Source organism: Nannospalax galili, unplaced genomic scaffold, assembly GCF_000622305.1.
Source record: "Nannospalax galili isolate Female #2095 unplaced genomic scaffold, S.galili_v1.0 scaffold1124, whole genome shotgun sequence".
NCBI classification, from domain to species: Eukaryota; Metazoa; Chordata; class Mammalia; order Rodentia; family Spalacidae; genus Nannospalax; species Nannospalax galili.
Genome location: NW_008351693.1, coordinates 929,188 through 941,917, shown reverse-complemented (window position 1 = coordinate 941,917; position 12,730 = coordinate 929,188). Strand labels below are relative to the sequence as shown.

Here is a 12,730-nt window from a genome sequence, read left to right as displayed (position 1 = left end):
CATTGATATGTGACAGGTTGAAGAGCTTGCTGCCACTGGCAGTTTTTCTGCTCTCTTTGCAGTGAGAAAATCACTTTGTTCTTCAGTTTGGAGCCTGGGGAAGAATCACATCATTGTGTAGGTTACTTAAAATTCCTTGCAGTCTGCACTGCTTGGCAAAAAAATGCTAAGAATCTGCAGCTGTTGCTCCCACGAAAGGGTTCTAACTGGGGCAGTAAGTGCCATGCCACACACAGCTGTTGTTTAATTTGAGCTGGAGATTTTTAATTGCCTTTGTGTCGAGATTTATTAAATAACATTTCAGATGAGCAAAACCTATAATAGTCATATTAGTAGGAGGCTGAAGGAAGGAAATCATTGGAACAAAGCGTCTTTGCCTTGGAAGTCAAGTCTGAAAATATCTTTTCCACATGACCAGCCGCCAGCCAGCCCAGGAAGAGTTTCCAGGGAAAGCCAAGGCACAGCAGCTGAACGGCCTCTCAGACTCAGCTGTGAACCCCTTAGTCATTTAACTGGAAGCACTTTTTCCTCCGAATGGCTTTCTCCTGTCCCCACGCTCTCCTTTCCCATTATAGCTGGAGGCAGGAGTCAGTGCTCAGAGCAAACATGGCATTAGTAGAAAGGGTGGCTCCTGTGATCGTCAGCCTCATTTCTGCAAGCCTCGGTAATTACTGTTTTCCTATTATGTCTGGCCCTCCATGTAGTACTGTGGGGGCGTCTGGACTCTGTTTGGCTTAAAGCAGCTGTCTGGATGAACAGATGATAGAATACATGTACCCCTCCTGGGTTCTCTGCCACAGCAAAGCAAGGAGGAGGAAAGGTCCTTCTGCAAGTGAGAGGCAGAGACTATCATCCGTTAAGAGCAAGCTGCAAGGGGAGGGGAGGCCAAATGGCACCTCGTGGTCAGGCTGCAATCTCTTGTTTTTTTCTTTTATTTTTGCTTTTTTAATGCATATGGTGAGTGTTTTGCCTACGTGTGTGTAAATGCACTCATGTCATTCAATGCATGTGGAGGTCAGAGGAGGGCACTAGATCCCCCAAACTGGAGTTATAGACAGTTGTTAGCCAGAGTGCCTGGCACAGGACCAGAGTTGGATTCTAGCACCCTCTTTAAAAATCTAGGTGTGGTGGTGAGTACTTAGAACCTCAGCACTGGGGACGCAGTGACAGGCAGGTCCCTGGATCTAGCTGGCTGGCCAGCCTAGCTAAATCAGTAAGCTCTGGGTTCAGTGAGAGAAAATAAGGGGAAGAGTTGATAAAGGAAAACACTGACATGGACCCCTGACCTCTACATGTACGTGTCGATGCAAAAGCATAACTCTCAGCTCTTTGAGCTGATATAGTTTATTCTGTTGCCATATATGTATGTATATGTATGTAAGTATATATGTACTTACATAGAATATACTCATACACATAAAATAAAAATAAAGAAAATATTTTAATAAAATAAAAGTTAGGGATGGATGTGTCAACCAGCTCTCCTGTGGTACTCAGTTCACTGTTTATCATACATCAGATGGTCATATGGCACAAATTACATCTGTACAGTTTTACCAGTTATATCTCAATAAAACTGGGGAACTGGGGCCAGTGAGATGGCTCAGTGGGTGAAGGTACTTATCACCAAGCCTGAGTTCATTCTCCAGGACCCACAGGTAAAAGCAGAGAAATGGCCCCTCAAGTTGTCTTCTGACTTGATACATACACATACACTCACACAAAATAAGCAAATGAGTGTAATTTAAAGTTTTCTAAAGCTGGGGAATTGAAAGAGGAGAAGGAACTGGCATTTCAAGCTGAGAATCAGGAGCAAATGCCTGACGGCCTGGAAAAGTCTCTGGAAGGAACCGGGGTGTCCCCCAGCCTCTGCTGACCATTGGTCTGCTCTTTGCATCTGTGAAAGTAACTTCTTACTGTCCTAAGTGTGAATGAGAGCGCGGTGTAGCTGTCTTTCAGTGCCTGATTTGTTTCACTTAGCATAAAGGAACGAAGTATTAGAGGAGGGTATGACGCGGGGGAAAAATGTTTGAGAGGACAGAATCATCCCTCTGACTTGATTGTGCATACTGTACATGTATTGAATCATCCCTTAGCCCATAAAAAAGGTACAAATATCATCAGTTACAAAACAAATGCAAAGTCAGGTGTGGTGGCGCCTTTAATTCCAGCACTCAGGGGGGCAGAGGCAGGTGCATCTCTGTGAAATCAAGGCCAGCCTAGTCTATGTAATGAATTCCAAGCCAGATGGGGCTACAGGGAGACCCTGTCTCACCTCCTCAAAAACAACTCATCCTCCCTCCAAAGAAACCAAATGAACAAAAGCAAAGTTTGGAGAGGTAAAATGGGATGAGATTCTGAAGATGCCACTGATGAGATGATTTTGTCGTGTGGGGATGAGACAGCGCTGACTGCTCTGGAGCTCAAGAGCAGAGTAACCACATGCACATTGTCACAGCAGCAGGTCACATGGGTTGCCGAACCTTCCTCATCCTGTAAGCAGGGACAGAATGATAGCCATATGCCAGTCAGAGAAGATGAGGAGCCCAAAGGTAGCAAGTGGACATGGCCCCAGTGGGGATGAGAAGGGCCCAGCTTCTGACAACCAGAGTCCCAGCTGCAAATTCTAGGATGGCTCCTTACTAGCCATACAGCCAAGGCAAGGGAGTTAACCTCCCCACCTGCAAAATGGGTATAAGTGCAGTATCTGCCTCAGTGCTATTCTAAATTGATAGAAATAGCTTTGCAGGCCAGACATGGTGGCACACACCTTTAGTCCCAGCACTCAGGAGGCAGAGGCAGGTGGATCTCTGTGAGTTCAAAGCCAGCCTGGTCTACATAGTGAGTCAGGCTAGCTGGGGCTACAGAGAGACTCTGTCAGAAAAAAAGAGCAAAAAAAGAAAAAGAAAGAAAGAAGGAAAGAAAGAAATAGCTTTGCACAGAGACTGGTGCAGCCAGCATTTATCAAAGGTTAGTTGTTTTTAGATGTAAAATACTTTTTGAAATATTTTTTATTTATTATTTTTATTTTGTGTATGCGTGTACTGCCTGCATGTATGGAAGTGCACCTGTGTCGTGCAGTGCCCACGGAGGACAGAAGAGGACGTTGGATCCCCTAGAACTGGAGTTACGGATAGTTGTTAGCTACCATACGGGTGTTGGGATCTGAACCCTGGTCTTCTGCAATAACAGTCTGTGTTCCTAACCACTGAGCCATCTCCCCAGCCCTGTAAAATATTTTTATTTAGCAGCATGCTAAACTTGGGGTGAAAGGCGGGAAAAGTGACAAAGACCAAAGACATAGTGTTCAAGTGATAGGACAGATGCTCAGAATGAATAATCGAACAATGGGAAAAATACAGTGAGGCCCAGCTTACAATATAACCACTAGTAATCTTCCAAAGTGTCAAAGACACTGAGAGGAGCTGTTCGGTATTGAAGGTGACCAGATCACAACCACTGAAGGCTGAAGAGAATGCCCACTAGAGGGGGCACAGAGCTACTAGTGGCAGACCAGGACCATTAAAGTCAACGTGGGACTCTGAGTTGGTCCCCCGGCTTCAAAGACACTGCTGGTCACTTGGGGAAATTCCACTGAAAGTTCATGGGGTCTGCAGATGTGATTATGTAGAAGGACAGAAACTCTACCCGTGTGTAGGAAATGATGCTCAGGTGTTCTAGAGTGACGAGACGCCATCCTGGCCACAGTCTCTCTTCTGCCTCAGAGGTTCTTCATGCTTCACCCACAGTTCTTCTGTAAGTTTATAAATGCTTGAAAATAACAATATCTTTTGAAACCTCACAGTGAGTGTTTTTAAACATCACTATGTGACCAGCATTGCACCCAGTTCTCTGCCCCATCAGCAGGTTCCATCTCCAGGAGAGGGGTAGGATTCCCATGGCTAGCAAACAGTCGTGCCCTGGCTCCAGGCTCTGCAGCAGGCTGAGCCCATCCTCCACAGAGCACTTGTGACTGTTCATGACCAGTGCTGTGCTTGTCCCCCAACACCTGTCTCTTCTGCGGATAGCTAACTCTTCGAGAGCTGGCCCATATTCTACACACTGTGTATATCCGCCACTCCCAGCCAGGTTCAGGATACCAAAAGGTATGGCATTTCTAAGCCATATTACAGACAGACAGACACACACACACACACACACACACTAATTTTTAATGAAAAACAAACAAAAAACCCAGCCAGACTTAGTTGCATATGCAAGTCATCCCAGCACTAGGGAGGCAGAGACAGATCCCTGTGGCTCATCAACTAGTCAGCCTAGCGTATTTGGGAGAGTTTCAGGCCAGTGAGAGAGCCTGCCTCAAAAAACAAGGTGGACGGCATTCCTAAGGAATGAACCTGAAGTTGTTCTCTGGTCTCCATAAGGAGCGCACAAGGGAGAAGGGAAGGGGAGGGAGGGGAGGGGAGGGGAAAAATGGAGGGAGGGAGGAAGGAAGACAGTGCGGTACACATACACATTTTTTTCTTATCTGCGGACTCTTGATTGATATGACATAGAAGTAGAAGGTGAACCATCTGGAAAGAGGAAGGGGCTCAGTGTTTCAGGGTATGAACTGAGCACATGACACGTTTATATGAACATGGCATCGTGAACTCATCCTTTCTTTTTTAATGTGTATGAGTGTTTTGCCTGCATGTATGTGAGTGCACCCGTGTCATGCAATGCCACAGAGGTCCTGGAACTGGAGTTAAGGATGATTCATAGTTGCCATGTGGGTGCTGGGAATCGGACCCGGATCCTCTGCAAGAGCAGTCAGTGCTCTTAACTGCTGAGCCATCTCTCCAGCCCTGAACCCATCTTTTTATACAATGAATATACACTAAAAAGTAACTATTATATCCCTCAAAAGGAAGCACTAGACTTGAGGTACATGTCTGACATGTGTCTCCTTTCCAAGGTGGCCCTGGCTCTGGCAAAGGCACCCAGTGTGAGAAGCTGGCAGAAAAATACGGATTTACCCATCTCTCCACCGGCGAACTTCTACGCCAGGAACTGGCCTCAGAGTCAGAACGAAGCAAACTGATCCGTGACATCATGGAGCGAGGAGACCTGGTGCCCTCGGTAAGGAGGACCTCATACCTACTTGCCTGACACTGCTGTGACTGAGACAAGAAATCCTGAAGGCCCAGAGAAGGTTTTATTTCCCTCCTGGGTGATAATCCTGAGGCAGGCTGGTCTATGCAGACAATCCACCTGTCTTCTAAGCTGTTCTTCCACCAGCCCCTAAATGTCAGCCTAGTTCATATGTCCCCAAATCCAGCCTCCGTTTAGGGTAAAATCTTCAAAAACAGATGGTGTGGGAACTAGAATTAGAAGAAACCTTCAGGAAACAGAAAATCACCTTTGGAGGTGATTGTTAGTGTTAATTGTCAGCATGACAGAATCTAGAAACACCTGGGAGATAGAATTTAGAATCCACCTAGTCCTCTGAGCATGCCTGTGGAAAACTATCTTGATTAGATGATGGGAGGAAGACCCGTCTTGACTAGGGAGGAGCCATTTTGTGGGCAAGAGGGATCCTGAACTTTAACCGCGAAGAAAGCCAGCTGGGTAGTGGCGTCCATTGCTCTCTGTTTTTGATGGTGGCAATGTGACTAGCTGTTTCAAGTGCCTGCCACCGTGTGTGTGTGTGTGTGTGTGTGTGTGTGTGTGTGTGTCTGTGTGTCTGTGTATTGCAAGGCTAGAGGAGGATACCAGGGATTCTCCTCCATCACTCTCTCATTTTTTGAGATAGGGTCTCTCATTGAACATGAAGCTAGCCTTTTTGACTAGATTGGCTGGCCAGGGCACCTTCAGACTCCACCTGTCTCTGCACTCCAGTGCTGGAAACAGGCATGTACTGCTATCCTTGGCTTTATAACACGGGCACTGGGGATTTGAACTTGGGTCTCTTTTGCTGCAAGTGCTCTTACGCACTAAGCCATTTTCCCAGTCTCCTAAAGCAATGTTTTGGGGGGATGTTTGTTTGTTTGTTTGTTTGAGACAGGGTCTCTCTGTAACCCAGCTGCCCTGGAACTCCTTCTGTAGACCAGGCTGGCCTCAGTGTCATAGAGATCCACCTACCTCTGCCTCCTAAGTGCTAAGATTAAAAGCATGCTGCACCATGTCTGGCCCAAGCAATTTCTTAAAACTTGCTATTACACTGTGCTGTTCCCATCCTCCGGCTGCTTCTCCAGCAGTCCTCTCTCAGCTTGTTCTTCCTGCTGCCCTCCCCCAACCCCCACAGGCCTCCTCAAGTCCTCCCTCAGCTTGGGCTGTTTTGCCTCACGGCCTCTGCACTGCTGTTTCCCCAGCCCGAGTGCTCTTCCTCCATACCATCTCTAGCTGGCTCATCCAGCACTCTGCTTGGGTCACAGCTTACCAAAGAGGCCTTCCTGATCACCCCTTACCAAAGAGGCTTCCCAGTCACCCCGTCGAAAACAGACTTTCAGCGTTTTAGACCCGTTTTCCCTGTTTGAATTCTGTGTTTATTGGTCATCTTTTGTTACTATATAGTCATCTGTTTGTCATTGTCTTCCCCTATAGCCTGTAAACTTGATGAAGAATTAAGTCATGATTCTTTAGGGAAGGGTTCTGAATGCACTTGTGATGCCTGGTTTCCTAAACTCCTGCTGAAAGCCAGGGAATGAGATTCTTCCATTCCCTCAGAACGGTCCTTTCGCCCCCCCCACCCCCCCTCCCTTATTCTTTCCTTATTTCCCATAAACACTTGTTAAATCAAACTTCTTAATGGAGAAGTCATGTTGCTAGAAAGTAGTATTTCAATCTGAAAGTCCTCAAGTTAGCAAAGTTTTGCACAGCCTTCACTGGAAAAACCTTGGCAGTGATATATATTTGAACCGGACATTGCTTCTAACCTGCCCTGATTGATACCATGTACTGTGTGAGACAGGGCTGGGGGTCTAAGATGCCTCTGAAGATGTCTTACTCAAATACCAGCAGTAAGGACACACCGTGAGAAAAGCCCTTAACTGGTGAACCGGTGACCTAGTATTGACTGAGGCCTACCTACATTGCAGACGTTAAGGTGGAGAGGGGAGAGAGGCATAGGCCTGAAGGATGGCTTGAGAGATCTGCTATTGATCTGGCCAAATTCTTCTTCCCCCTCTGCAGAGTTGGATAGTCCCATTCATGCTGGGGGCCACTGGGCTTGCATGCTGATCCCCCCCCCCGACACACACATGCTGACTGCTCTTTCTCTGCTACAGGGCATCGTTCTGGAGCTGCTGAAGGAGGCCATGGTGGCCAGCCTGGGCAACACCAAGGGCTTCCTGATTGATGGCTACCCCCGGGAAGTGAAGCAAGGGGAAGAGTTCGGTCGCAGGGTAAGCTGATGTTAGACGTGTCCATTCAGCAGTGAAACAGGGAACATCGCTCAGTTCAAGGGATAAATGCAGACCCTTTCCCTGCTCAGTTACACTGACCAGATCTTTATGTTACAAATAACAGAAATGCAACTCAAACTTGAAAAAAAGATGAAAAGTAAAAATGGCAGCAGGGAGCTCTCTATGAAGAGCGGTGGTCAGGCTTGGCTGGGTCTTAGGTGCAGATTCCACCACACTGTGAGTTTCATGCTCTCATCTCTCCAGCTCTGGATTGCCCCTCATGTTGGCCCCATTCTCCTCCGGTTCCAGACCGGAACCAGAAAACTGTTTCTGGTTCCCTGGGAAGCCCCACAGACCCAGGTCGGGTTTCCTTCATACTCACCCACTGACAAGGGGAAAGGAATGAATATGCTGATCAGTCCAGCCTAAGGGACCCAGCATGGGGGATGGCAGCTTACCTGAGGCACACAGACTGCCGGGAAAGGAGACCACCCCAGGTGAGGCTGCTCTACTTTAATTGTAAAATATGAATAGCAAAATGTGATGCCCTTACTGTTTTGAAGTATACAGTTCGTAGTTGTTTAGAGCACTCATACCGTGGTGTAACCAACTCTGCTGTGCATCTCCAGACACTTTTCATCTTGCTGAGCTGAAACTCTGTCCTCATACTTTCTATATTCCTCCCTGCTGTGCTCCTGGACCTCCATTCTTCTTTCTGCCTGTCTGAATTTGGCTCCCCTAGGATCCTGATAGAAGCGGGAACACACAGATCTGCCCTTTCGTGACTGGTTCATTTCGCTTGGCAAGAAGTCCTCGAGGCCTGTTCATATCGTAGCGTGAATACACACACATCATCCATCCATGGAGACGGGGTGCTTCCAACTCCCGCACATTGTGAACGATGCTACTATTACAAATATCAGTTCAATGTCCTGCTTTCAGTTCCTTGTGCATATGCCATGTACCGCGTGTTCCTAGGTGACCTTGTTTTTAATTCTTTGAGAAACTTCCCCAGTATCCATCTATGGAACCACAGTTATCCCACCTCTTATTCCTCCCAGAACTCCGTGAGACTCCAGGTTCCCCTCAGCACTCATTTTCTGGCTGGTCTCCATCTCAGAAAGATCTACCTGCCTCTGCTTCCCGATCGCTGGGATTAAAGGTGTGCGTCACCATGCCCGGCTGAGAAGTCTGTTCTTGAATTGCTCTCAGAGGTAGTAGAATATTCTTCTGAAACTCCCAGATTACCAAGGATAAGATATATGGTAAATACAGGCTTCTCTGACTCGGTTCCCTCAACTCCCACCTCTTCCCTCTAATACAGGATGAAAGCAACAAGAAAATTATAACCTTGGTGTTATAGAAAATTTAAAGCTAGAGCTGGTAGAAAATTATAACCTTAGGGTTTAGAAAATTTAAAGCTAGATCTGATGGAAAAATCCTAGACTTGATACCCATGGGGTCACATGTTGAGCCATGAGAGCGCCATAGCCAATCTGCGTAGCCTTGGGCGAGTCTAACCTGCAGCTCGCAGGGCACATGCATCCCAGGATAGCTACAAATGTGGACCAACCATGTGATGTGGTAACATGATATCACAATGTCTAAAGATTGGACACCCTTGGGTGTCCTCCCGAGGTGGCGTCCTTAAGGCATCCGCTGTATTCGAGCATGAGCAAGACACTGAGCTTTATTCTGCTGCTAGAAAGGAGAAAAAGAACTCGTGTCAAACCCTATTTAAAGTGTTTTAGGGGCATCAAATGTCATCACATATATAAATGTGTTTCTTAAGATGGAAGCAGCTGTGAACTGTTGTCCGTGTTGGGGTCCCTCACTTTCCCACATCACCTTCAGCATTCCTAGTCACCATTTGTTCCTTCTCTACCTTGAACCAGGTAGGGTGAGCTCAGGAGTCGTGTGGCCTGTGGGTTGTCCCTGACCTTTGGGGAAGCACGAATTCCCACCAGTCAGGCAAACCTCCATAAAAGAAAACAGAATTCCCTCCTGTTTTGGACCCCATTGAGTCGGGTTTCAGGGGGAGCAAACATCTCAGTCCTCAGGAGGGAGAAGCATCAGCTTGTAGTCCATTTCCTGGTGATCCCATGTACTTGTGTTTAGGACTGAGCACTTGGGGTTAGATAAATTATTGAGAGCTCATCTTTGGAGAAAACTGATTCTCCCTCTCTCAGCATCCATTGATTGCCTTAACTCTTCATCTAAAGGTGGGGGACTTTGTGGAATTTCTCCCATCCACACTGGCATGTCAACTGGTTTCTTTATGTAGGTCTCATTTAGACTACTTTTGAGATTTCATGGGTTAAACATCTTTCAGGTCTGCCTGGGAGATATTATCCTGCAGCAGGTGTCCTGATCTTCTCTTTGCAATCATATCCTCCCTCTTCTGTGAATTTCCCTGAGCCTTAGATACAGAAGTTACCTTGTAGGTATATCAATGGGGACTAGGCACCCTATAGTCACTTATTTGCTGCATCCTGACCAGTTGTGGATCCCCACAGCACAGTCCTCATCTGTTGCACAAAGAAGCTCCTTTGATGAGAGGCAAGAGATACACTTTTCTGTGACTATAAGATTAAGTATTCAGAATACAGTTAGAAATCATATTGGCTTAGGAAGTGGCAGTAGTAGGCGCTCCTCTAGGGTCTATGACATCACCAGTCACTGGTAGTAGCTAGCTTTATAGAGTCAGGTATGATTTCCCTCACATTGAGTGGTCTTGAGTCCAATTAGACAGCTGTTCGTTACCCCCCAAGATAAAAGTGCCACTATTGCATTATTAGGGATGTCTTGGTTCAGTCATTGCTGCGGTTCTTAGTCTTTACAGACAGATGTGTAGGACTGTCAATGCTCTTCTCCCCTGGCATCTTGCATAGCACCTTCCAATACTGTGAGAGCTGTTCCTCAGGGAGGAGGCTTCCAGGCCAGATCTACCTCAATTCCTCAAAGCCTGGGCTTGAAGCATGTGGTGTCTTCAGCAAAAGGGTCTTACCTTCGAGTTTTGGGAGGCAACTAAGAACAGTGACAATAGCCTATAGTGTTGTGTGAATCTCTTAGACTACTCTGACCAACAGCTTGAAGGAAGGTTTCCCATGCCAGGCACTGGGGTTTTTTGTCAGCCTATGGCTATACACACACACAAATATATTATGTATATTTTAAGTGAGTTATAAAATAGTACATTTCCCTATAGCTTTTTCAAACATCTCTATTGCTATCAACTCTTCTTTCTCCCTCTGTATTACCGCTCCCACTTCCCAGTTATCCTCCCCCCATTATTCCCACCTCCCCCTTGATATCACCTGTGCTCTACTCTCTGAGCCTCTCTGGAGCTCTTTCTTCCCTCCCCCCATGCTTTCCCGGCTTCTGCATTTACTTCAGGTTATACATGCACATCTAATGATTCAGAATTAGGAGCCACAAATAGAGAACTTGCAGTGTTTGACTTTCTGGGTCTGGGTTACCTCATTCAATAGAATGTTTTCCAGTTCCACCCATTTACTGCAAATTTTATGGTTTCATTTTTCTTTGCTGTGAAATAGAACTCCGTTGTGTAAATGTGTCACATGTTCACGCTTCATTCATCCATTGAGGTTGTGCTCATTCCTAGCTGTTGTGAATAGAGCAGCATGAACGTGGCTGACAAAGTATCTATAGTAGGATATCACGTCCTTTGGATGTGTTCAAGGAGTGGTAACACCGGGTCATATGGTAGATCTACCGTTAGCTTTTTGAGAGTTCTCCACACTGATTTCTGTAGTGTCTGCGCCAGTTCACAGTCCCACCAGCAGTGAATGAGGTTCCCCTTTCCCTACATCCTCACCAGCATTTGTTGTCAATTGTTTTCTTAATCATTCTGACTGGGGTGAGCTGAAACAGGGCAGGAGAGAATCAGCTCCCGCAAGTTGTCCACTGACTTCCACATGTGTTCCATGGAACAGGTGCATGTATGCACACGTGCACAGGCGCACACACACATGCACACGCACACGCGCACACACACACACACACACACACACACACGAATAAATACATGTAAAAAAGATTTTTAAGAAATCTAAGGTGGGGTCAGAGGGAAGCAGGACCAGGATTCTTCCTCCTCTACTTGCTGGAATTACCAAAGCGAAACCATTGTCACATGACCACCCAGAGGTGCTCATCCTAGATAGACCCCAAAAGGCAGTAAGACACAATTTTCAAAAAGTAAAATGAGCGGTGCCGTTCACACCGACGTTCCCCACCTCCTTCCCCAGCCTCTGTTCCTCCTCTGGCTCCTGTGTTCACTGCCACCTTGCTCGATCCCCGATCCTCTTCTGAGGGCCCTGGTTCTGTCTACCAAAGTCACCAGGCTCTGGAGTCACATGCAGCTGGCTTGGGTGCAGTATTAGCAAGTCTTTAGTGACTTTAGGCAAATTAGCCTCCTGAAACTTCCACATTAGCATCCTTAAAGTGGGGGCTCTAAGGGTTTAGAGGTTGGCTGTCTAAAACCTTTAGCCCAGTGGGTTTAGCAGTTAAAATGGTTTGGTTTTTTGTTTTTTGTTTGGTCTTTTTGAGACAGGGTCTCCCTGTAGCCCCAGCTGTCCTGGAACTCACTATGTAGACCAGGCTGGCCTTGAACTCACAGAGATCCGCCTACCTCTGCCTCCTGAGTGCTGAGATTAAAGGCGTGCGCCACCACACCCAGCTGAAATGTTATTTATGGGCTGTCAACAGCCTTTCTGTTCCAGAATAATTAGGTCTCATTGCACAGCATCTATCTCGAGTACACCAGTATCTGATTGTAAAGCTCTACATTGTACTGTCATGGTTTGTTAATGCAGAGTTTACTGGGAAACTGTAGGGAAAACAGATCTGAGTAGTCAGGGGCAGTCACCGTTTAGGATGACTGCAGTCAGGTCAGGCAGAATCCTTACGTCTTGGTAAGGACACCTGTGGTCTAATGGAAGACCTCTGGATGCCAAAATCCATGAAGAACCCAAAGATGCTGGAGGCATCCCGGCGTGCTGGCAGGGTCATATGGGAGGCAGGGAGTTGTCTCCAAGTCTCTGTGAACCAGACAATGGCAGGGTTGGTGGTTAATCTTATTGTCAACTTGACTGGATTTAAAATCACCATGGAAACACCTGTGGGTGTGTCTATGAGGTACTTCCAGAAAGGTTGACCTGAGGAGGGAAGACCCATCCTGAATGTGGGTGGCACCATCCCATGGGCTGTGGTCCTGGGCGGCACAAAAAGAAGGAAGCAAGCTAAACGCCAGCATTCATCTCCTTCTGCCTCTTTTTAAAAGTCTATTTGTTTCTATCTTATGTCTATGAGCGTCTTGTACCCACATGCCTCACATGCATGCTCAAGGTGGTCAGAAGACAATG

The 12,730-nt window shown here is 46.7% G+C and overlaps 1 protein-coding gene across 2 annotated transcripts in view; it reads left to right on the top strand.

The window, feature by feature from the left end:
* Ak5 (adenylate kinase 5) overlaps window positions 1-12,730 on the top strand; it is a 272,457-nt gene that overhangs the window by 247,754 nt on the left and 11,973 nt on the right. For both annotated transcript variants that reach the window (XM_008848652.3, XM_008848651.3), the window contains exons 11-12: window positions 4,919-5,082; window positions 7,230-7,346. In XM_008848652.3, coding sequence (XP_008846874.1) covers window positions 4,919-5,082; window positions 7,230-7,346 — 281 coding nt within the window. The remainder of the gene's footprint in view (window positions 1-4,918; window positions 5,083-7,229; window positions 7,347-12,730) is intronic.